At 40.8% G+C, this 25,480-nt stretch overlaps 3 protein-coding genes across 4 annotated transcripts in view; all 3 read right to left on the bottom strand.

The window, feature by feature from the left end:
- The window catches only part of rims3 (regulating synaptic membrane exocytosis 3), a 58,803-nt gene extending 53,500 nt beyond the window's left edge, over window positions 1–5,303 (bottom strand). The window contains exons 1-2 of one of the 2 annotated variants that reach the window (XM_074686770.1): window positions 5,176–5,303; window positions 4,631–4,831 (exon numbers count right to left, since the gene is read on the bottom strand). The gene's annotated coding sequence lies outside the window, so the exon portion shown is untranslated. The remainder of the gene's footprint in view (window positions 1–4,630; window positions 4,832–5,175) is intronic. The other variant, XM_074686771.1, reaches the window with a different exon arrangement.
- Window positions 5,304–10,228: 4,925 nt separating this feature from the next.
- Window positions 10,229–14,669, bottom strand: nup42 (nucleoporin 42). The gene is made up of 7 exons (XM_074686907.1): window positions 14,378–14,669; window positions 12,899–13,145; window positions 12,724–12,812; window positions 12,517–12,593; window positions 11,971–12,057; window positions 11,752–11,854; window positions 10,229–11,035 (listed from the first exon to the last, which is right to left on the bottom strand). The coding sequence occupies exons 1-7, from the start codon at window positions 14,547–14,549 to the stop codon at window positions 10,512–10,514; spliced, it is 1,299 nt and encodes a 432-aa protein (XP_074543008.1). The 5' UTR covers window positions 14,550–14,669; the 3' UTR covers window positions 10,229–10,511.
- A 1,791-nt stretch (window positions 14,670–16,460) lies between these two features.
- On the bottom strand, window positions 16,461–23,797 carry LOC141803328 (gasdermin-E-like). Its single transcript, XM_074687293.1, has 10 exons — window positions 23,508–23,797; window positions 21,892–22,130; window positions 21,589–21,781; window positions 21,192–21,369; window positions 20,897–21,011; window positions 20,157–20,303; window positions 19,377–19,498; window positions 19,108–19,267; window positions 18,929–18,999; window positions 16,461–17,295 (listed from the first exon to the last, which is right to left on the bottom strand). Exons 2-10 carry the CDS (start codon window positions 22,100–22,102, stop codon window positions 17,068–17,070), a joined length of 1,425 nt encoding a protein of 474 aa, XP_074543394.1. The 5' UTR covers window positions 22,103–22,130; window positions 23,508–23,797; the 3' UTR covers window positions 16,461–17,067.
- Window positions 23,798–25,480: the final 1,683 nt, after the last annotated feature.

The following is a 25,480-nucleotide window of genomic DNA, read 5'->3' as shown; positions in this document are numbered from 1 at the left end:
ATGGAGGTCACCTTTGCTCCTGCAGCAGCCTCAAAGCACATATCATGTGTTGGCTGGAATTGATTTTTTGAGGACTGTTATAGCAGAGGCTGTTAAAGCTTGGAAAAATACAGCACCAGTCAACCGGCTGATCACCTGACTCTGTAATGAACATTCTCTTCAGAAATATAGGTCAAAACCAGCATCCACATCTATACGGGCTGAGCTCATCTATACCCCCGCTCAGTTTGTGTGTGAGTGTAACATAATCTCATGTGACTCATGTATAGAGTCTCATTAGCTAGACCGGTCTGAAAGGAGAAGTGGGAGGTAATACAGTGCAACTAATCATTGTCAACCAATCCATGCTCCTCTCTGTGATTTCGCGTACCACTTCACTGGTAAATTGTGTCTTTCAAATGGCTGTCTACAAGTGAACACAAAGCAACATAAGAGTGCAACAAAAACACACACAAACACACGTACAGGGATACAAAGCCTGCTCATTACTATGATAAGTGTCTGCTCTGCCCCTTGGTTGTTTTCATTTTATTTTCATTTCAAAGAAGAGCAGGACCAGCAGCTGCCAGCTACTGATCTAAAGTGTGGTCAGATGTCTCACCACGTGTGAGGGTCTCAGTGTGTATGTGTGGGCTGCACTGGACTTTGCCTTTGCCCTTTCCAGCTATACATGCTGAGGAGTGTGTGTGTGTGTGCGCGTTGCATGTGAGCTTTGATGGGAGATGATACAGTGCCTAACAGTCATACTGGCCTTTCAAGCTGATGGTCTGTCAGTTACTATCAGATCTTCCTCTGCAGATAATCCCACACGCATATTTCATCATATTTCACAGATGTAGGGTTTATCTGCACACTGAACTTGTGTATCATACATCTCTGATGTGTTTTACAAATATTGACATAAATTTTGAAGTGAAAACATGAATTCTTCTCAGACAATCATCTCGCTGATGTTTTAAGGTGTAAAACGTGATGACCCGTTTGCACTGGTACAGCATGCAGAATGAGAGGGAAACAGCTCCTGAATTTAAACACCTGACTTACATTCCCATATAGAAACTGGCTTTCTAAGCTACACAGTTGAGTCTCTTTCCAGCTTTTAAATGTCTCAATTCTGTCTCAACGGATTATTCAGAGGATCAAGTGTGAGTCAGGAAAGGATTTCAGGAGTTAAGCACATGGATAATTATTCTGTCTCCTTAACACCAGCCAAGGAGGGCCCACTTCTTTAGCTCAGGTTAATGTACTCACTGTATGCTTCGCACTCTTTTCTACACTTAAGTCTGTCGATACATTAGTACACAACATTAATACGGATGGCTCCAGCTCCTCCCATTGTACAGAAGTGAAGCAAAACTTCAGTGAGCACTGACTCATTGTACAAGTGACGAATTTTGGAGACAAGGAATGCACAGGAATGATCTGTCTGTTGGAGTCATGGGTTTGACGTCACACAAGAGGCACATAGAGCATTTTTTTTCTGCCACCAATTGGAGGACAGACGAATTACTTGGCTTACCTCGTCTGTTTCTACTGATACTTAATATAAATTAAGGGTGCAGTATGTTGTCCATTTTGTGCATTAATGTATAATCATCTGAACAAGAAAATGTCTTTGATTTTGTTAACACAGAGTAAAACCTGAGAGTCTGCCATCCTGTACCACCATGTTTCCACAACAACTTGACAAATTAAAGATGACACCTACTATGCACTACAGATGTTTTTTTTCTTCTTTGAAGGACACCGTCAATTTCGAGAGCTTCTCTGTGCAGTGGGGTGAGCAGAGGAGTGGTAGAATCTAGAATCTAAGTAATGCTTATTAACTTACAGTACCACCAAAGGCGCCTTTGACTAATGTATTTTGCATGACTTTATCTTTTCTTTTCTTATTTTTTAGTGTCTTTATTTGTTAAATAATATCAAAAAAAATGTGACAAGGAAAATAGCCAAATGACAGTTTAAGATTTCTGAGTGACATCACTGGTGGCCAATCAGCATTTATTGTGGGCCAGAGCCACCCCTGACCACCCCTCCACTGCACCCCTGTGACACACAGCTTCCTCCAACTAAACACACATTTAACTTGGTGATAAAACACCAACGATCTCTTAGGTGGTTACAGTCTCGAGCAGGGGTGGGCAAACTTTTTGATTTGTGGGCCACAATGGGTTCTAACATTTGACAAAGGGGCCGGACCAGGAGCAGATGGATGGAGTGCTTTCGTAACTATCAGGGTATCATTCGTTCATTCCATATCCGTTTTAGAACCCAAAATCGGGAAACGGATAATGACTTGTTATTCAATTTTTCGTTTTCAAATCAAAAATCAGAAAACACGTACCGGTCTATTTTTTGCTGTTTTGATTTTGTTTTGAAACTAAAATTAGAATTTGAGAGAATGGAATCATAATGGGATTTTTAATCCGTGTATGGTTCGTTCTCTCGTTATTCTGTTTCAAAACAAAATCTAAAAAATGAAAAAACTGACTTGTTTTTTTGTTTTTCTGTTTTAAAGCCAAAATGGAAAAACAGTGTTACAGAAAAACAGAAAAACAGAAAAACACGGGTTTTCTGTCCTGGTTTTAAAAATGAAAAAACAAAAAATAATAAAAGATTGTGTCAAAACTGTTTGTGTGATATTTTGATATTAAACGTGAACTCTCTATATAGAAAACATCAGACTTGCAGGGAAAATAAAACATTAACAAGGTTTATTCATTTAATTTTTTCAAGTCCGGCGGGCCGGATTAAAATGTTTAACGGGCCGCATGTGGCCCTAGGGCCGTAGTTTGCCCATGCCTGGTCTAGAGCCAAACAGATTTTTGTGTCATTTAAAATGTGAGGAAATGTAAAGTATAATGACTCTTTTGAGTTTGGTTTTATGTTTCTTCTTCGCTTCCCTCGTCCAGTAAAGACCGCTGCAGGGGCCTGCATTTTAAAAAAAACGAAGCTGTAAAATAATTGACTTTTTAACATCAGGCAAAACTAAACTTCTCTTAAATAATGAACCAAACCAGCTCTAGCATAAGAAATAATTGCAAAAGGTTTTACTTGATGTTGATTTTAATTTACTTGTTTTGCCACTGCTCCACTTATGATGAAAGAGGACAGCTTTAAGGAGCCTGGAAAGTTTTGGCATCACTTTGAGGGAGCTGTTGTTCTTTCAGTGTTTTCATGCAGTCCATAATACACTACCAGTATCCAGACTAGTGTTTGCCTCAAAAAGGTCAGTATATGTTTTCTGATATTAATGTTATTGCCTTGTCATCTTGTAGTTTTTCCAGCAGACTACGCTTTGATTCAACAGACAGCAAACTATTAGTACCATTTGCTTTAAATAAATTTGCCGCTGAGCAGACAGCGGTCCACACCAAGATCAGTCACCCATATATAATAAAGAACATCCTTCGGCAAAGATATTTATTAAAAAGGTAAGCTTCTGCCCCTGGCATCAGAATAACATTAATACACAACTCACAGAGAAGGTTTTCCCAAAGGCTGAGCCCAGCTTGAGAATTCTCTTTAAAGGTTGCCATATATAAGATTTTTTTTTTCCTGTCAAAATCAGCACTGCTACTGGTCTCATAAAATCACTTTTAAGGGTGACTCTTCTAAATGCTAACAGTGATATGTGATGGAAATATCAGTTCAGTGTTACACTGTAAACAAGACTTAGAAAAAGAAAATGCTGTCCCATCACATGTTTCTGCCCCCATCCACAGGTGAGGGTGCACAGTTGGAGCTCAGATCTGGACATGGCTGTGCCTGAGTCTGTGTTTGTGGCATACATGTGCATGTATGTGGCCATCTGATATAATCTAACACCTCAGCATGCTCTTGGCCTGACCTGAGTGCTGGCTCAGGCATCTCCAAATGTGCTTATTCTCTCTCCCACACACTCCCTGGCTTTGCTGTCACACTCTCACATGCGCTCGCACATACAAACATAAATCAAACAGGATAGCATCACATAGCTGACTTGTCCTCAGGCACAATTATGAATTTGACCCTTTACAACCCAACACAGATCTGTAGAAGTGTAGAGTTGATCTTTGACACCGCTGTCATTACACTGCAAAATCAATACACACAATTTGACATCCATTTTCCAATACCAGTACAACATATTTAATTAACATACAACTGCTGGTAAAACAATGCATTTCAACACAAAGAAAAGAGGCTATGACTGTCTAGGTGGCATTACATTCTCCTGGAACCATAATCTGCATTGTCTAGTCCCCACAATCTCATATCAGTCCCTTTAAACAGATAATGAGATTGAGTGAAGTAGCAGGAGGCATGAAACTGACGCTGTAAGCCAATCTTGGCATTGCAAGGCTTATAGTGGCACAAAGGTGGCAGAATAAAAGAGGAAACAAGTCTCCTGAGATGTTAACATCTCACAGTGCACACTGATTCTACAACAGGCCAATGCATTTAGTAATAAAGATCATTTAAATGAGTGCCTCCAATGGGAGACAGCATGCTCGTCCTGCCACTGATCATCGGCTCTGCTATAAATTACATTATTCACAATATCGGTGCATTGGCGCTTATCACTGCCCTGTGCAGAGGACTGAGCAATGCGAGCACTGCAATTAAACAAGGATCTAAGCGCACTTACCGCTTTCAGCAAGGAGCAGCGAAGGCAAGGTGCAGGCTCGGAAGTTGTCAAATGATTGTTTGCTTCTGTCGTCTCTGTATGAATGTCATCGTTTGGGTTGTATTTTCGCTGTGCTGGTGTGCTGACGGCGCTCTGCTGCACGGCTGCTCCGCTCACTGCTGCTGGTCACACGGCATCCAAGGCGCGGTGAGAGACGCGCTGCTGTGGAGAGAGGAGGGGAGGAGAGGAGAGGAGAAGAGTGAAGGGGCGAGGAGGGGGGATGTGGTAAGGCATGGGTGTCCTCAGCAGCGGGGGTAACAGCGACCACCTGTGGCCAAATGTAGGTATTTGTAACTGTTGAGATGACAAGTGGCGTTAAGAGGGTACAGAAAGCTGTGGGTTTGCTCCTTTAGTGTAGAGAAACTCCCCAAAAGTCAAAATATTTACATTGAGCTTCAAGTTAAAATATAAAATTAATCTTACTGCAGCATGGTTGGCCGCATAGCAGGCTATAAAAACTGTCCTATCTCTTAAGTTAATGTTTTAAAGCCAATATTGCAACTCACCTGCCAGATAGTCCAACTTAAAATTGAATACAGGAGCAATTTTGTCTGGTGGTTACCATAGGCTGTACAATTGATGTATAGTCTCCTCTATGTCACCATCTGTAACTGAATTTGATTTTTTTTTAAGCAACTCGATTGTCGCAGCCACAAAAGGAAGTGGCGGGAGCTTCGAGTACAGCGATTGGGCGCCCGCCAGTCACGTGAGGAAAGCTGTGCCTTTTGATTGGGCGAGCTAGCGATCTCAATACTCTCTGAACTGCCGAGTTGGAAAAAATCACCCTCCAATACAGTGTGTGCTGATAGTGAAATTAGCGATTCAGACAAGAGACGTTTTTTGAACAAGAGTGTAAATAGGTTGATTTCAGCTTTGAAAACGTTTCTTGCTTAGTGTGTTTGTGACTTCCAGTACTTCTGGAGCCAGCCTCAAACAACACTTGAGAAACAGCAGATTGTAGCACTTCTGCATGCTCTTAGACCGGAGGTTGCCGCTCGTGTCTGCGTTTTCATTATGGCAGCCGCAAAAAAAATTGTAATAGCCAATGTCCAAAAACATCCAGAAATAATATTGAAGTGGTTTTGATATTAAAAGTTTCATTCTTCTGTAACTCGTTCTCTGTTCTTAGGATGGTAGAACTTTTTCTGAGCAGTTCAGCTCTGTTTGAGCTTAGCTAGCTGGACAACCATTAGCTGTCCAGCTAGCTAAGCTACCGTACTTAAATTCAGTCCAGAACTTTGGGTGTTTCGGTCCCTAACCCACTGTAATGTTTTACAGCAGTCCTATTTATTTCTGAGGTATTTTAGCATCATCTCAGTCATCCCAGTGAGTTTGCATTTGTCTAATGTTTGCCTCGGCACAAAACAAAATTGTGATTGGTTGGTTGATAATTTTGAGCAATGAGCTGAGAGTAGTGGACGTAATGGACTGAACTTGCATATGCCAGCTCTGATGACAGTATTTCAGTCAGTCAGTCAATCCCTTTTAAAATATTTTTTGTGAGAATCATGTTTTTCTAAGTAGTGCTTAAAAGAGCCACAACTAGCCCAGACATAGTTCAATGAGGCCAATAGATGTAGATGATTATGTATATCTTTCAATAATCTGGCCAACAAGGTTTATCTCCTTTTGACCAGGTTACCTTATCAGGTCAGTCCTATGTTTCCATATTTCGGGGACATTTTCAAAATTAGGTCTTGTGTTCCTATATTTTCCCTCTATACAAGCTTAATCCTACCACAAAATTTTTGGAAGCACACTCCCATCTTAAAAATCTTTTATCAGCTAAATGTTAAGCTTCAGGTATTAGCTCCACACAGCAGAGCACAGGAAGTAGCTTGGCAGCTTCTTTGGATGGTTAAAAAATGATAATAGAAAACAAAACACATTGGAGGAACACCAGTGCCCTTAGAGTGAAAATTAAAACTGTGAATAATATATGAACCACAGTTGCAATAAAAAAACACAGAAGTTGAAAACATTGTGGTTTGTGACAATTTCTTAAGAAGGAAATTTTTGAAGGTCACTGGTGGCCAATAATAATCTGACACAACCGTAATGTGTTTAAACTTTGGAGGTCTTTTTAAAAGTCATACCAGCTTTTAGATTTATTCATTTCACCTGAGCTACACTGCTTCAACTGAGCTTTTGACCTCATGAAATAGAAAATGAGTAATGTACCCAGAGACAGTAAAATATCAAACTCCTTTAGCTTCGCTGATCTGCCCTTGTCATTTGATTTTAGAAGCGTATCCGTGAGCAAACTTGATGTAACTGAGCACACAATTAACATAAATACAGTGAGTAAAGGTCTGGATGCTCAGCACAGTTGCCAAATGGGCTGACCACCACAGAAGTACAGAATACTTTGCACATAACTGCTTGAAAAGAGGCCTTCTAAAGGTGCTGATTAGTCATCAGACGTTTCACTGTCTCATCCAAAGAACTCAGAATTTTGTACCAAATGCTCAGAGTATTGCTTTGAAAATTGAGAATGTTACCCTGGGAAATACTTTACAGAAGAATTTCTAACAACAGTTTTCTTTTGCAACCAAACGTGAGTCATAGCTCACACTGCTGGAGAGACAGTCACTTTCAGGGATAGTAGAAATTGTGGTTGGTTGTAGTCCTTTGTAAAAGAGAAATGTTCTAACCTCGATAGCTGCTAAGCTACTTGAAGGCACAGTGGATGATATGTTTAGGTTCCGATCTCTATGGAAAGGACAATATGAATGTGTTTTTCCACTTAGTTATATAATAAACTGAGCTTGTGAACTCACTTGGAAGCAGTCATCCATCACATTGTTACAGTCAAAGCTACATTTGTCTCTCAGTTTGGATTGCATCATCGCATCGACATCATGTGAAGAAGAAAAAAGCAGACATGATGTTCCCTGAAAAGAATTTGTAATTAGTATCAAATACAGTCAAACATGCCAAACACCGTCCTTCACAGTTTGATGCGGAAACCAGACGCACAGAAAGAGTGAACCTTGTGTTTTTATCTTCACCTCAAAAGCTCACAGCTCCACATGCATACTGCAGATGACGCTAATAAAATGAATGTAATCAAGTGTAACTCTCTGTCCAGCTTTTTATTTGCTCTCTGGTTCAGATGAACTAGAGGCCTCACCCTCACTGGAAAGATCGTATATTCTCCATACTGACAGTGTTTACTCACAATGGCGTGTTGTTACTGTCAGAAGAGCGTGCAGCACTGATCCTAATGTGAACCCATAAACATCTGCAGCACAGAAACCAAGGTCCAGGACTTTTCAAGTGAAATATGGGCCACTAGTCACCCATGAGGCAAGCCAGTGAAATAGGCATATATCATAGGCCTTGGATCAATGCCTGGTTTCCTATAGGCAAACGGCTGTGGCACTGCACAATCAATTCTTCCTCCCCAATGCAACAGTAAGGAGGGTCGCCTTGAATCAGCCCCCACTCCTTGTTATTACTTGCTCTGAATCCGAATCAGCTCATTGGCATTCTGTAGTGAGCAGGGATTCAAGCCGTGGTAAGAGCATCTGTTGCTGTCATCAACTGATGTAGAGACCACAATGGCTTTGTAATTGTAATTGTAATGAACACAGTGAGCATTTTAGGTAGGGCGTGTTATTGAAAAAAAAAAAAAGAAAGAAAGAAAACACTGATCTGGAGAATCCATCTTCGGGGGATGAGATTGAATAGCTGCAAAGAGAAGTCATATTTCAGAGGATTGATCTATTCAGAGCTCAGACAGACAGCCAATCTACATTACCCCTATGGAAAAGTGTGTTAAATGTATTAAAGCACCATATAGCTACAGTAAGTCTGCCCTGCGTAGCTACAGTCAGGTCAAAGTCAATTGAATTACAGTACACATCAGGGTCATGTGACTGGGTTTGTGTAAGCTATGGTTCCACAGGAGGGTGGGGCGTGTGTTCATGTGTGTTCATGTGTGTGTGTGTGTTTGTTTCAACTAAAATGTCATCTTTCAAAGCTTCCTGTGGGGGGTACTGAACAATCCCCAGGAGAGAATGACTCACAAATCGTTTATTCCGCCTTTAAACAACTCAGATTGGTGGAATATTATATTTCCTTCAAAACTGCAACTTGCATCATAAACATTTCTAATAAAAATGTTCTGCGTCTTTCTGAGTGTGTGTGTGCAGGCATCCACACACTCATCACTCATCTTTAATATTGCTTTCATCTGTTCAGCTCATGCATACATTACACAAACACAGGCAGGCTCGCAGTTTAGTGCAGCAGTGGTTGGAGATTAAATCTGATTATTTGCTTAGAGGAAACAAAGATTCTCCGTTGCACATTTTTCTCTTTTAGATACATTTAAGAGTCACCGGACGACAATTTCTTGAAACAAGTTTAACTGGAATGAGCGAGCAAGAGCCTTTTCATGAGCGAGTCTCTGTGTGAATCGTTCATTAATCTGCTGAATTATTTATGTATTATCTGCTAGCAAGGGATGGGTGGGAGGTTACTACTGACAGACTGAGTAGTGGGGGAGATTTATCTTTCATGCTGTTGCGAGCAGTGCAAAAGAACTAACACAGCACAAATAAATACTCTATTAGAATCAAAGATCTTGCTTTAAAAATCAAACCAAAGTGAAGAATTATATAATAAAGGCGCATGAAATTATTCAGAATGGTGCTTTTGAACATAAAAAAGTAAACCCATCTTTTACTGCTGTTTCTATTTAGAGGTATACATGAAATTATATTACTGGTTGTTTTTATGCACGACTTCTTCGACAGCTAATTACAAACTGAATTTTAAATCCTTTCGTACACAGAGTCACTCCAAGACACACACAAACACAGTTTCACCTCCTCCCAATATCACAAACCCCCTGTCAGCTGAAAATATGCCCCAGTCAGCAGCAGAGCAGGCGCCCCTATAGCAACAGAAAAGCTTATTGCTGCCTCTTTGTCACTGTACTCCTCCTGGTGTGGTCCCAGCGGCTTCTCAACACCTAATGAATACGTATTGAACATCTCACTCATTCACTGTCAAACATTCTCTCTATGTGCCGAGGATACAGACTGATGTGGACGGGCGGTTGTGGACATATGGGCCTCGCTGGGTTGTTGAGGTATTTGGTCAGTTGGAAAATCTGAGGGAAACTGCATCAAGAGGAGGAATACTTCATAACATGGGAGAATAAAAAGATAACTTATGTAAAATGTTTTGTCACTTAGCGTTGTGAAGTATCTGTTTAAGCTTTTAAAATCTTTGAGGCAGTTTGTTTGTTGTCTGACACCCCCTACTGTCTCTAAAGTGGAATGACAACTTTTTAAAATGCAGGTCCACTCAAGAGATTACATAACTTTTGGGATGAATAACCCCCTGAGGAGTATTTTCCCCCCAACACTGTGACAACAAGCAGCAGATGACAGTTTTCAAATCAAAAATTATTTTTATATATATATATATATCTGTTATAACAAGGATTATTTTCAATGGCGTAATTATGCAATGTTCATAAATGTTGCTCATCTTCTGAATATTCAGTCAGTCAACTAAAAGGAAAAGATAAAACCGACAAACTAATTCAGAGAAATTCATCCAGAAAGAGGTTTAATCATCTCAGAAGTGAAACTTTATGTGACACAAATCCAAGAAAAGCTGCTGTGTGTATGAGAACATGCACTTCAAGCATTATTTACCTTCATATAAAATATTCATGGTATCCAAAAAGAGTTTCCCTCATTAGCCTTATCTTTAAAACACGGAATAAGTCTTTGGGTTAAAGGCACAACTATTCAGAAAAAATAAAAGTGTGTTTTGAATAAATTATCTTTTTATTTAAAGTAAAAAAGAAAAAAGTGTTGCATCAAACAACCAGCATGTTTGCTGGAGGAGGCTTCAGGGGAATCTGGCCCAGTGTGAACTTCTTTGCTTTGAATTGATCGAGTTCCTCTGGAGTTAGATCACTTTCTTGTGAAAACAAACTGTCTGATGCTCCGCTTGCAGACCCACTTCCTGCTGCGGACGGTGCAGGCTGACCGAAACCACCGCCGCTCCCTGATGATGCCACAGGTGCTCCAGCCCCAAAACCACTACCAAATCCACCACCTGTGCTGGCTGTAGAGGAGAAACTGAAACCAGAGGCAGAGCCGAATCCTGTGGTAGCTGCAGGTGCGCTTGCAGGTTTAGTTGTGAAGGAGAAAGAAGAAGGCGAGACAGCAGATGCAGCTGAAGAAGAGGAGCCAAAGCCGGAGGGAGGCTGTGTGGGAGGAGCTATGGCACTGCCAAAACCTGTGGAGGATGGTGATGGTGCTGCAGAGGAACCAAATCCACCACCGGCTGCAGCAAAGCTGAAGGTGCTGGCCTGGGCTGGGGCTGCAGACCCAAAACCTAGTGACACAGTTTCAGAATTACATATGGAACAATAGCCAGCACGGACACGACCATTTGATCAGCACACTCAGAGAGGATGAAGAATATATTAAAAACAGCTAGTCTGTTGTTTCTTTATTCAACCCAAAATCCTCCTGCAAAGCCTCTTTGTTTTTATCCCTAAAACTGAGTAATAAGATAGATCTATTCTGGTTTTGGGAAGAGATATCAGATTTTGAAAGAAAAAGCAGGACACTGAGTGCACTTTCACACAAATGATTCAGTGTCTGGCTCTTTGTTGACATTAAAGACTCTCTGGACACATTACTGGGCCTGGTCAGGCTCTCTTTGGATGTGTGGTCTGTGCAAGGCCCCCAAAGCTTCCTGTCCCACATCAACAACTGTATTCTGTATTTGAGCAAAAAAAAAATCATATTCGATGGAGACAAGACACTGCTCCATTGTGTCTCATATTAAGTGAAATGCTGTTGCTTTCTGGCCTTTTCCTGCAAAGTGATGGGCTTCAAACAAGGTTTTTATTTAATAATGGTGCAATCACTGCTGCTTCAAACAGCAATACCTCTGAACACACTGCATTTTCAGATTAACAGACCCATGGCTGTACAGACTCGTGTCGTGATATTTCTCATGAGAAAAACCTCGGCACTAGGTGCAAAAGCAAAAACTTCGACAGTGCCCTGACGATGTTACAAAGAAGCAGATCTTAATCTTACCTTTGCTTCCAAAGCCAGATGAAGATGACCCAAATCCAGATGCTGTCCCTGAATTGAAGCCATCTGAGGATGCCTGGGGTGCTGGGTTGTTTAACTCTGCAAGCTGCAAAGCAGTAAATACAAAAAAAAATACTTTGACATGGGCATATGTATTCATAAAAGGCTGTTTATAAAATTAAATGGGAGGACTATAACAGTCTGTGTGTGTGTTACTCTCACCAGAGCTGCCCGGGTGGCTGGATTCATGACTTTGAGCTCCTGGACTCTACTTCTCCATTGGCTGAGCAACTGACTGACACCAGCGAGCTAAACACATGAAACCAGAGTTTGTAAGACCCTGAGACATGTTCTTTAAACATCTGTAAATCATTTTTACACTCCACCTATCAAAGTTCTCCTGACACAAACCAAACTGTAGACTTCTGGGTAGTTATACATAACCACTTTTCAGGGACTGTCTTCTGCATTTTGATTATCTGGCAGGTGAAAGCTCTGCTCAAAGTTTGGTACACTTCCCTGTTATTACAGAGACTTTAACTGACCAACAGTGAAAATGCCTCTTCCATAACTTCTCAATATTTCTCAATGTGTTTTTCTTCCCTTAAGCTACACCGATGACAAAACAGGGGTAAAGAGATGACACGGTTCATTCACAGAGTAAAATCTTCAGCAGGTCATGTACCCGCCTTGCTTTGAAGCCTAGAGACAAATATTATGGTTTATACTGAAGATACACCAAATGTAAGCATTAAAAAAAAAACTTGCATAGCTCTGCAGATCTCCCGAAGCTCTCGTGGTGTAAAACTCCAACCTGAGCTCTTCAGGAGAGAGGTCAGTGAAACCTGTGGACCACAAATATTAAACTCCGTTCAGATGTACTGCTTAAGTCATTGGTGTAATAGATAAATCATTTCAGACTAGTTTTATAACTTATAGAATATAAAATCAATTAAATGTGATTATTATACGGACCAGATAAAGAGCTTTTGGAGTTACTGTAACACGAGAAGCCCCATTGCCCTGAGCTCTCCCAAATATCCATGTCTAACTGAATCATCTCCCTGTGGGACAGAGGAACAGACGTCAACATCAATGAACTCCTTGTAACAACAGTCCTCGAAAGACAAGCAGCAACAAGCACACTTACAGTTTTTTGTCAGCATCTTCATCCACACTCACTAGCTGCTGTCCTCCACCTCCTCTTCCTCCCCTGTCAAACGTGCTCGGTGAACCAAGTGATGAAAACCTGTTCTGACTGGAGAAGCTGAATTCAGAGGCCTTCACATTATCTCTTCTCCCTCCTCCCCAGTCATCACTTCCTTTAGAGAAGGATGAAGGCTGGATATATCCTCCTTTCTGCTGGGAAGGGTTCACCCAAACTCTGTTTCCAAATCCTGAAACCAAAAAGCCCACAGTTAGAACAGAAACTCTTACCAAATGTAAACTCATATGAGCTCCCTGCTCTTCCACGTGCATATGTGGAAATTCCAACGCCTGAAGCAGGGAGAGCACACCTCCCCTTCCCTCTTTCTTATGATTACACTAAAAAACAACGCAGAGGGCAGGCAGCAGAACAGTTTTTCATATCAGTTTGTGCAAGTTTTAGCACATTTTCTTTTTCATACTGTCATCCTTCCAGAAGTATTTCTTGGCTGCCAACCATCCACTGAAACTTTTCCCAGTCAGGCTTCTTTGGGGGTGTAGATAGGTCAACTTAACATCCCCTTGAAGCAGGCTGATTCAAATCCATGTCAGTATTGGGCTTTGGTCTTTCAAAGAAGAAACTGAGGAAACTTTCCATCAGTTTCTGATTTCTTTGCCTTTCACACTTGCTTTATCCTTGACATCTTCAGTTTCTATACAGCAGCTTGAAAAACTTTGGCTACATGAATATCAGCTGTGTGTGTCTTTTTACTTATGTTTTTTTTTTTTTTTTTAAATGTAGCATCTCCCAAACTCTGCAACCTAACACTTTGGGAATAGAAAATGATTACAGCACTTTAGGTTGCTTGACAAATTCAATGGGAATCTAAAAAGTATTTTAATTTAGCATCCACACCATTGGACGCACACAGCTCGACCAAATGCAATTAATATGAAAAGCACATTATTCAGTTATTTCAATCTGAGTCATGGTTGGTCAGCAGAGTTTTCCTTTCAACTATATCATCATTTAGAAGAATATGGCTCAATGAGTTGTTCGTATGTGTTCTGGGCAGTGTGTCTAAACTAATCTGTGTGATTCTGGGGAAAAAATGTAATACAACAAAAGTAGCGACAAGAAGTATTAAATGTAGAAGTAGAGGAAGTCATAGTTTCATTAGTATTAGTTGTGGAAAATGTGTATTAATAGTGTCACGAGGAAACTACATTATGGCATAAGTATAAGTTTGTAGTAAAAGTTAGTTAAGTAGTGACGGTAGTCTCAGTATATGAGCAAATGTGAAATTTTAGTGTTGCTGCGTGTAACACTAAATAAAACAATGGTCGACATCAAAAAGAAGGCTGAACCTAGCAACGCCACAGGGGAATGTACAAAAACGAACATGTTGTGATGTAAATCTAACGCTCACTGACTATGAGTAAGTTGATATTTATCTATATGTGTATCACTGCTCTGCTGTACCTCCTCCTCCTCCTCCTCTTGGCTGTTGCGGAGCAGAAGAGCGGTTGTAGTTGTTGTTGTTGTTGTATCCTCCTCCACCGCCTCCTCCTCGGTTTCCTCCTCTCGGGTGCTCGTTCCAACATTTGTCACCGTACCGACAACGACCCTGGAGGAAAAAATTACACACTGGCATTTTCACACACTGTTCACGGCCCAGCCACCCCTCTTGTGTGCTCCCCAGCTACGCCGCGTGATCACGTGACAAATACAAGCGGGAGTCGCAGAAGATTTACGTCATGAGCTCGCTTGTTACAGACTAGCGAGCGACCTCCTGTGGTGGCCTCGCAAAGCCTGTTTTTAAGCCTTACTGATTGCAACGCCATATTCCACTCCTTTGACTTTAGTACTTAAGAAGTTTTTTTGTTGTTATGTAATGCTTTCATAAAAAGTTTGAACATAACATAAATGACAGAGCTACTACAAACATGGAGAAACCAGACAAAACGTAGCAGGGCTTGATCGGACAAGAGAAAAAGAATATTGTGAGAAGAAAAGAGACAGGAAACTATAGAAACATATAAATAAAAATTCTTGAAAGCTTGACCTTAGACATGTGAGGGTGGTGCAGAACCTGATACAGTGTAAGGCCTTGCACAGATAGAGGTTGAGTAAATGCATCTGCGTATACCTTGGTCAACTGATAATCAGAGATGTTGGCTTCCATACCTCTCTTCCAGGTCTCTCTGATGACTGAAAAAGAAAAAAAAACTTCAAAATTAAATATAACATTGTAAAATTTGGATACTATGTTTTACTTACTCCTGGTTTGGTTTCAAGCATTACATCAAGAACAGCTTTTTGTGCCATAAAAGAAAACTATGTGAATTGACTTAGAACAGAGTTTCTTGTTAGTAAGAACCAAAAGAAATTACATGCTGGAATAGAAAACTCACTCATAACTTGATTGAAGGAAATGAATATGTTTTCCTTTAACAACAGCCACCCTGATCCCTGATACGTTTGTTGCCTCACCCCCCTCACCAGTTGTGTATGCATGTTGTTTCTTTCAGTTAATGTACAGCATTCAAATTAAAGCTAGATATTTGTCTCTTTTACGGAAAGGAGATCCAGCTTATTTGAATAACATCAAGTTGCCTTAAACATGGATTTAAAATGACAGGATTGGCAAAACTTAGAATACCAGTAGTATTCTATGCACATCAGATAATCAGTAACATTTACTGTGAAATAAGAAGCCAGAGTATAACAGTAATTCTTATATTCCCATAGCTTTGGACTAGTCAACACAAAACAGAATATCTGAAATTCCTTTACAGCTTTTGGTTTTGGTGTGCCTCCCCAAGGTTTGCAGTGGCCCTATCTGAACACCCCTATGAGAAAACTCTGGAGGTGCCACAAAGCCTCACACCAGAACCTGTCAGGTTTTAACAAAACAGGGCCTAGGATATTAACAATGGTCAATGTGATGTGGTTATTTTGTCATGCTGATAAATAATATCCCATGTTCTTCAATAAACTAACCAGTTAAGTGCTCTGGAGCCTCTTCCTGTGTCCAATGAGAGCTCAGATCCTGAAGACAATAGCCCTGCTCTCACGAGAAGCAGGCCACAGCACAGGAAAAATGAATTATCAACCATCAGGGAAAACACACACTCTTGAACACAGTTGAGTATATTTATTTGGTATGTGAAAATAAACACAGTGGATTTATGAACACATGCACATGACAACCAATACTTTAGCACTCTCTTTAGAAATAAAAATCATGAAAATTGGATAAGAAATACAAATACCACACATAGGCTCAGTGGATTAACTGCTCATATGACATGATGAATGAAAATGAATCAGACATTTCTATGAGACAAAATAAACTTTGATACAAACAATAACAGCAATAAAGTATAAATTGATGCATTTTATTTCTTAAATATGAAGTGTATTTTGACCAAAAATGATAAACATTTTAACAGCTAACTTATAACGGTTATAAGTATTTGAAGATAGCTTTATAGAACTGTATAGCTCATGTGCACACAATTTTAATACAAACATCAACATCTGTTGATACTATCAAGTGTGTTTTACAAATCTAAATGCTCCTGGGAATGTTAGATAAAAGGTTTTTTTAACCAGTCAAAGACAAAGAGAAAATGCAAAGACTTATGATTAAAGAGATGTTTCAGCAAAAAAAAAAAAGTAGCTTAATCAACATTATACAGTATATCTGGCAAGTAGAAGCAGGATGTGGGAAACAATCAAGGAAATTTCTTATCCCAATACTTCTTGTTGGAAAGAAATAAAACATGTTAAAACTACATTTTTAAAAAAAGCATTAATAATATGTTGAACAGATTTGTAGGGTGTCTGATAAAGAACCAAAGTTCAAAATGGCTTAGAAGCAATGATAAAATGAGACACAAATATCTACTGTGTCAGAGCAGCAACACCATAGAAAAAATCTGAACATAAAATACATAATTTTTTATTTTATATAAAAAAATATGAAGTTTTTGCTATGTAAAGATATACAAAGAGAACAACACAATAAAGATGACTATATGTTACAAAACCAGCAAAGACTCAATACTTTGGATAATGAGCTTAATTCAAAAACAAAGTTAATAACAAAAACACAAATGGACGGAGTCAAATATATTGAAGTTAACCAAGTGAACATGCAGACACTCTTACTGCTCCAGCCCTTTGCTCAGAAAATACAGTCCCTGTATGCTGAGACAGAAGACGACATAGAGAGCTCCTGGATTGGGTCCTGTCTCCAGCCACAGCCTGCCTTCCTCCCTTTTTAGGGTCACTCCAGTGGAGCTGAGCAGCTGTTGGAAAGTCTGGTTGTCCTCAAGGAGGGTCGGAAGACACTGCGTGGTGAGAGGCTCGGTGCAGTCTTTCAACCTGCACACCTGGAGGGTGGGAAGAGAGAGAATGGTACTGTCATTGATTAAAAATGATGATTTACGGAAAGAAGGCAGAAATTTGGGGAAAAATTATGCATTTAGATTAAAATTTACAATGATTAAAGGGGACATATCATGCTTGTTTCTCCTTTTCACTATGCCAGACTAGGATGCCTGTAAAGCATTTCTGCCCTCAGTACAAGTCATTTAGTTCCTTCATTTCCCCACAATAGCGTTCTCAATATCCTCATTTTAGGCCATTCTGAAGATTTAGTTGAAACACTTAGTTTCGAGAATGACCTCCAGTAACCTCGCAACGTCACAGCCCTTTGTGCTCTGATTGGTCAGTTCTATCAGAGGGGCGAGGGGGTAGAGCCAGGGGGCGGTTTTTGCAGCACGGCAGTATTGACAAAATCGCCATACTGGATAGAGCAGACCGAGCGAGTTTGCTGTTTGCCAAAACTTCACCGTAAGGCATTGATAGCACTAATAAAATGGCAGAGTGTAGGATACGTCCTTTTGTATAGGACCCAGAGTCAGACCCGGACGGTTCTGCAGCTCAGGAGGAAGAAAATCCACCTCGACACAGATCATCTCAGGACGCTTCAGTGTGGTGAGTCAAACCCGTACTGTAACATGTATAGTTTATACGTTTATACTCGATTCTTGGTGGGTGTATCCCTCGGTGGCGGTTGTGTGACTAACTGACTTCACAGAGGAGGAGCTGCTTTATCAGATTACTCCAGTAAAAAGAAAGGATCCTCGTGTCGTCACGAAGGTCGAAATCTCGCGGCCAAATGTCAATGACCTATTTTCAGAGGCATCAAATCTCGTTCTAGGATATTAGAAAAAATACAATATCTCGTTTTTTGAAAATTCAGGGGGTGAAAGGTCTTGTTTTTAAATTTATTATATTATATGTAAGTATTAAATCAGGGATCAGCATGATATGTCCCCTTTAATCATCATTATTAGGTTGAAAAATCAAAACAAGAAGAACTGCAGTTCCTGCAGTGTCCACTTAGGCCCCTTTTACACAACAACATTTCACCCCAAAACACAAAAACGCAGCGAAAAAATCTGCATTGACACTTAAACACTGAGGGACTGAAAAGGCTGTTGTAACTATCTAGTCCAGAAGCAGCTTTTGGTAGCTCTCCATTCAATAGATTCAGCAGATTGAGCAGCGCAAGCACAACATGGTAGTCTCTGACGATCGTAACAACAGTACTGTTGTATGGGCATGCTCAAAGCGGACCATGACGTCATCATTACCACTGAAAACTCTGGCTTACTGTTAACACGGCAACAGTGGTGGTAGCGTTACAGAAAAAATCCACTCTGGTGGCCGTTTTCAAATTTTAGTGTTTTAGGTCGGTCAAAACACTGTTTCCGTGTCAGTGAAAGGCAGAAACACAATAATACTTTTTCATTTATTCCTAAAACCACTGCCATGTAAATAAATGCCCCCTTAAACAGCCTCTAAAAGCCAAGGAATTCCCATCAGGCCTTATATTAAAATGCCAATTTTCACTGCTTGAGTAAAGATCTATGCATGATTTTGGGCACAGCTTATTTGACTGATGGGTGGGTGCCAGAGGTGGGTTTCTAGGATAAGAATCTTCATATAAAAACCTACCAGTGTGTACAAGGCCTCCAGAAATTCAGGACAGCTCTCACCCAAGAGGCTCTGAGTTTCATCAGGCAACTCTACAAAACAGAACAACACATAAAACATATAATTCAGCCGTGGAAAACAATTTCTTGAACTGGATACTGTTAATGTAGATGGTTTTAGTCCAGGGAAGGCCTTTTTACCTTCTAATGCGCTAACCAACAGGTGAGCTGCATTCAGGTGAGCTGGGACCCCACACTCGCTGTCCTTGGTGTGACTGTCCAGGATAGCTGACAATGTTTTTTTCTGACTCTCTGAAAGCCCATCCATATCAAATGATTCACCAAAACACAACTCCTCCAACTGAAAAGACGAGAGAGAACAGGAAACAGTTTATGGTAACCTACTGATTACCTCTCTCCATGTACTGCACGTACAGTGTTGTTGGTGTTGATGTTAATGTATCCCTCACCACATCCTGCAGGTATGACATAGCCCCTCTATCCCTCAGGGTCTCCTGGAGTCTCTCAAACATGGTGGATCGAGTGGACTGTGGGAGGTCTGCCAGAGGAGAGAGATCCATCACATGAGAGCCTGCAAGAGAGAGGGGGATCACTCGTTAGAAGTAAAGAAATTTTAAAAAGCTGTTTTAGTCTCACTCATCAACCTTAGCTAAAATCCTGTGAGGAGATTTTGTCCAATTAAAAAGCAGACTGAAATTTATATTTAGGATGCTTATAAAGGCTAATAAGCGCACCCCTAAAATACATTATAAACAAATGTGAAGCAATCCTCGTGATTTTTTTCACAACCTCCACCCACACCAACAGATAGATGCAGTTGCAGTAACTTTAAAATCCTCAAAAATATTACAAAATTACAAAACTTTGTGAGTTAGCTGGGGTTTACCCTATCTGACTTCTAGTTTTTACTTTAACTATGCATGGAAAGTGTGTTTTTTTTTTTGGGCAGTTGGCAATGATGACAAAATGCTAACTCTCAGTGTAGTGATAAACTTCCTCTGTTACTGTAACTGCAGGTTAACTACATAAATAACAAATACTGTGTATGTGTGAAACATTTCTATTGATTAAATATAAAAGGGAACTCAGTATGGTTCCATCATTATGCCTCTGTTCTTTACTTCCTTATAAAAGTGAAAGCTGAATGTAAACAACTAGAGACAGTAATATGTATATTTCCTATTCATGAGTAGGGGGTCAAATGTGTGTAAGAATGAATGGACACAAACCATTTTGTGTTGCACCTGAAACTAATGTTTCTGGAGCTGGCAGCTCGTTGCTTGGTCCATCAAATGTATCCAAGGAAACTTGAAATGGGGATGTCTCATATGAGTCTTCTTCAATGCATCCTGTTTTTCCAGGCTGTAGGCAAAAATCTGTGAACACACACATTATGGTAAACGCCAGGTGGAAACAAAAGCTAGGGTAAAAAGTAAGTCAATTTCAAACAATAGGTAGTAAACACATGTTCCACTTCTCTTTTCTGAGCACGTGTTGACAGCAGACTGCTACATCCACATTTTGATTCAACATTGTGCATTTTTAATTCATTGCTTAATACTTCAAATGCAAAACTGCAACATAACAGAGTTTTTGGGGGAACTGGGTGTCCATGACGTCTGTACAAAAAACAGGAATACAGAAGTGTTGTTGTGATTCATACTTTCCTCCTCAGACATTTGTTTTCACTCGTAAGCCTGTAGACAGAAGGGCAGCAAGCACAAATATATCTCAGCGGTTATCAAGTTGGCACCCCCTTCCAATAACAAAACACTGATATGAGTGCTCGTTGCAATTTCAAAACACCCTCGCTGCCCAACTGTCTTCAGGCCTTGAAATTTTGGGGACTTAGGGTGAGGGAAGTAGTAGCATGGGGTTTCTTCTTTCACCAAGCGCTCATTCCTTCTGAAATTTACATTCACCACACAATAATCAAAGTTTTTAACACCCCCACAAAAAACACACTCACAATAGCGTCCATCTTTTTTGATCTCCAGCTCCAGGACACTGTAGGCAATGACTGTACCAGGGGGGATCTCCAGGCAAACATCGCTGTCACTCTCAATACTGTTGCTGTCACACACCTGAAAGTACATGAAAAATTTGACGTATGTATAAACACATGTTCTAAAACTATACACTATATACACTTATATACACTATAAGTAGTGATTACTGCATGTCAATAAAAAAATATAGTTCCAGAGTTAGTCGAGAAACCCCAAAGAATCACATGGTATGGTAATAAATGAAACCACACCAACCTTAAGAGAGCCACCCAGTATGCCTAAAAGTCCAAGTACCCCCTGAAGGGAGCACTGATCTTTCTTGGTCTGGGTGATGAAGCAGGACGCGGTGGTGAAGATCTTCTCCGTCACCACTGCCAAAACCTCGGCTCGCTTCTCCATCTGCTGCACCATCCTGTGCTGCATGTTCACCTGCCTGATGCAAAGATACATTTACTTTGACGTTTCAATGGGAAGGTAATGTCATTTTCAGCATTTAGGCAGCGTGAGTTATTACTCTGCTGTGTGGGTGCATTCACACTACCAGGCAGGGTTAGAGAAAGTAAAGCAGTGGCTGAGGTGTCATAAATATTAGCCATCATTTTGTCACTGTTCGCATTGTGCAAAAACTATCTATAGAAGAATTATTCAACACCTGTCACTGGAATCTCCAATCAGCTTCTTCACATTCAGTTTCTGTTTCTTCAGCTTGCCAAAACATGACTTGAGTCTTGAGGAACCTTGACCCCCAAGTTTGACACCGACAGGGCCCGCCTTAGTGTCCAGTTCCCCAGAAATCTTCCCTCCACATGTTTCCTCATACGACAAGAAATCTTCCTCGGACACCGCTGAAAACACATTATTTCAATAGAAACAGAGTGGGTAAGTGTGGCTTTATAAATGTGAAAACATCATGGCCCTGAAAAATGAAATATTTTGAATGTGAAAATCTACATACCTGCAGTGAGCAACTGGTCGCCCTGCAACAGGTCGCTGAGAGTGAAAATTGTTGGATGGTATTTTGGCTTCTGCCATAACCAAGGGCGGTTGCGTTTGATAACCAGCCCCATGGGAACCAGTTTGTGTGAGTTATTCACTCTGGACACATGAATGAGGCTTCCTTCAGGGTCAATGTGATGCACGAAGTTGGCAGTGGCTTTGGAAAACATGGCTTTGGCAGACGAGGGCTGCAGACAGCTGCAAAAGAGATGTGAAAGGCTTTAATTTGACCTTTTTCTAACCACTTGGAGGACAGGCAGGAGCTTTGGTGAGCATTCTATTTGAGCTACCAACCCACTGAGGGTGATTTCCATTTCCCCTCGGTATGGTCCCTCATTAACCCTTTCGGTTACGTTCACTAAGTTTCAAAGTTTGAGTAATGCGGGTTTTGTGAGTACTATCTTGACCCACATAGACCTGCAGTGCCAGTGACTCAAAGGGCACAAGGGAAGTCCCCTTACATGTTGATGACATAGTGTGAACACAAACATATACACTCACACACTCTGGCTCATTAATCCCGCGGGCTCAGTTTTCATAGTTTAAATATTTAAAGTAATCAGGCGTTAAAGAGGATTTGTTCCATGAGGGAAGAGAGAGGGGAAGAATGAAAGTGAGTGTGATCTGAGCTGTTTGTTCAGAGAATGTAAAAACAAAGTCAGGGTGAATACTTGTGTAATAAAGAGAGCTCAGACCTTTGAGGCTTCCCCTCCGACTGAAATCAAGAACACCACCTTGTTTCCATAAACACAAACTCCCTTGACTTGACGGGGTTTCAGTGGATTGAGTCATTTAGTTTGAATTATTCATCAGTTCAGATTACATCATTGGGGATCTTTCTCTTTGCTTACCTTAAACTCTAACGCCAAAGTTTAGCAGTGCCCTGAAATAACGGTTCTTTACATCTCCTGTAGTTGACTGTCTGAAGCCCACAAACGGCAAACATAAAACAGTCTTTTAAAAACTTGTTCAAATTGTGTTTTTTTTTTCCTGAAAATAAAATTTGCTGCGAATTTTTCTTTTTTTTTTTTTTAATATTTCAGTACACTACAAAAATCACAAAACCTTTACCTGTTTTTAATTCAGAAAATGTGGCTCGGTTGTGCTCCCACGGCATTCCTGCCGCGTGCACACACACACACACACACACACACACACACACACACACACACACACACACACACACACACACACACACACGCACACACACACACACACACACACACACACACACGCACACACACGCACGCACGCACACACACACACGTGTGCCAGCGCGCGGGTCTGTTTCCCGGCAGGCCACTTTTTCTAATATATCCAGCCTGCAAGCAGCTCTAGAGCGGCGCGTGCCTGTACAGTAGCCGTGCGCGAGCCTCGGGAACGCATGACTCGGATTAGGAATGGAAAATTAGCGGAAAAGTATGTAGAATACTTCTTATCTGATCAAAAAATGCTTTAATAACAATAACTTGTTTAATAAAGGAGACTAGAGTTACAGCACTGTTGTCGCAGTGTCTTTCTTTTCATCCGAACTGTCAATAAATTCACAGTTTCAGACAGTGAATCCTTGCTTACCTCAGGTTAGTTTAAGAAAAACTCTCCGGGTTGAGGATTTAGCGTCGTTTAGATGAAGGTCCCGGTTGTCACTCCTGGAATGTCATCAACGCTGTCATTGGCCAGTGTCCCCACTCGCCCCCGAACAGTCCCCCTGGTTGGAACAAGACCACTTCCCTCGCTGTGATATCTCAGATTAACAAAGTCCGTTAAACGTAGAACTGAGGTGTAAACTACCTCGGAAGTCTTCACCGCATGTTGTGTAGGGCTTGAGCTGTGACTGAATGGAGATAGAAAGTTCGACAGCCTCCACTTCTGAAGGCAGGACAGAGACCTCCGCCCCTCCCCTCTCCCTCCCACCCTCACTCTAATTATGATCATATGAACTCAACGATTCGTGCGTGTGCGTTTTCTCGCTCGTGTTTTGTGTGTATTTTCCCGGACATGAGCAGACTTGCCCTTTTGAATCCTTTTTTTGTTACCCCAAAATATTGTGAGTGAAAGTGATATAAAGCGTGCTTTGTGATTCATTCATAAACGTCTGCACCAGATCTGCAGAACGCTTATACCTGCTGGCAGTCATTTTTCTTTCGCCAGAAAAACCACATCCTGTTCGACAAAGATACCGAGGCAGTGGGGTTACAGCTATAAAGTGATATGTGTTAATATCAGGAAAAAAGAAAACTTGTCTCAAAGATAATAAGAATAGGTTATTAAAGCAACTAAGTCACCAAAAAGCAACTTCATCAGAATATCTTCACTGCCCATTGGCGGTGTCAGGTGATTGCTCTGGTTGTGTCACCTTGACCTTTTAAAAAAGCATCATTTCAGCAAAAGTGTGGTGGTTCTTGAAATGGGTCAGCGATGCAAACACCTTAGAGTAAAGTCAAAGCATAATGGATGCTGACACTCATTGGTTCACAGTAGCAGTTATATACAGCAATGTAAGGACTCAGTGCAGAGAGAGGGTGTAGTTAGTTCATCACATGCTCTCCACTGGTGATAAGTAGTGAGTTTGTGGGGGGTGATGGGGAGTTGTCACTTGGATGTTAAGATAACTGAGATAACTCATGTCCCCCTGCACATGAGTGTGTGGTCACAGCTGGTTAAAGACTATAGTTTCAGGTTAGAAAAGCAGGGGAAATGTTTTTTAAAGTTATCATCATGTGAAATTAACAAATGAAAAGAACAGAAAGTTTAGCCACAGGTTTGATGAGCTGCTTGGGTTCTTGGGAACTACCACCTGCTTGCACCACAGTGCAGATTCAGGGGTTTCTGACTGGCGTGTTGACCTGTTGGCCTGCATGGTGGTGTAGTGGTGATACTGGCCCCTCGCATGAAGAAGGTTTGTGTGCTACTTTCGTAACTTAAGTGGAATAAGTTTTCTTAGTATGCCCTGGTTTTCTCACCCTCCCCGCAAGAATGCAATATGCCTACAGGGAGACACTAAAAGAATTGACTGCCTAAAGAAATAGTCCATGATAAACTGGGGATAGGTCAATAATCTTTCACCAGGCAAAGCTGAAAAGGAAAGGAGGCTGGAGTTTAAAAAACAGGGGTGGGAATATTCTTTATAGTTCTGGATTTGTACTTCTGAAATCAAGCAATCACAAAGAGAACCAGTGTCTTTGTAAGATGTAAGGCAAACACATGCTTCCTAGAAAGATGATAACATCATTAAATATAAAATGTCTTTAAAATAATTGTAGTTCTTTCAAGATGATGGTGACAGAGTGAGGAGTCTTAGTTCTAACTGGGTCACAGGGTTGAGATCTGGTGCCTTTAGGGCCAAAGAGTAGGACTGATGTTTTGTTGTAATCCAATCATTCAGTGACCCATTGTGTTTCAACGTAGGACAGAACAGCTGTGCATTGATCTACAGAGACCTTTGGTTGCTGGCAGACCTCCAGCCACTAGTTGTGAGTCAGAAGTTAGGTAGAGGATTATCTTGAGTATATGTTTGTACTTCTCATGTGATGTTATCTTGAAGGGAA

This window comes from Halichoeres trimaculatus, unplaced genomic scaffold (genome assembly GCF_033239565.1).
Source record: "Halichoeres trimaculatus isolate MK-OKI-2021-1 unplaced genomic scaffold, fHalTri1.1 fHalTri1_scaffold_14, whole genome shotgun sequence".
NCBI lineage: Eukaryota > Metazoa > Chordata > Actinopteri > Labriformes > Labridae > Halichoeres > Halichoeres trimaculatus.
This window is presented reverse-complemented; position numbering and strand designations above follow the sequence as displayed.

What these genes read in the sequence shown, in the direction of transcription:
- nup42 (XM_074686907.1), bottom strand. Translation starts at nt 14,549, where the DNA reads ATGCCAGTGTGTAATTTTTTCCTCCAGGGTCGTTGTCGGTACGGTGAC. An exon ending in CAGCCACCCGGGCAGCTCTG is followed by an intron (nt 11,855 to 11,970) that starts GTGAGAGTAACA and finishes ACTGCTTTGCAG; the next exon opens with CTTGCAGAGTTAAACAACCC. An exon ending in ATCTGGCTTTGGAAGCAAAG is followed by an intron (nt 11,036 to 11,751) that starts GTAAGATTAAGA and finishes CTGTGTCACTAG; the next exon opens with GTTTTGGGTCTGCAGCCCCA.
- LOC141803328 (XM_074687293.1), bottom strand. Translation starts at nt 22,102, where the DNA reads ATGTTTTCCAAAGCCACTGCCAACTTCGTGCATCACATTGACCCTGAA. An exon ending in CGACCAGTTGCTCACTGCAG is followed by an intron (nt 21,782 to 21,891) that starts GTATGTAGATTT and finishes ATGTGTTTTCAG; the next exon opens with CGGTGTCCGAGGAAGATTTC. An exon ending in TGGAGGCCTTGTACACACTG is followed by an intron (nt 17,296 to 18,928) that starts GTAGGTTTTTAT and finishes CCCACCCTCCAG; the next exon opens with GTGTGCAGGTTGAAAGACTG.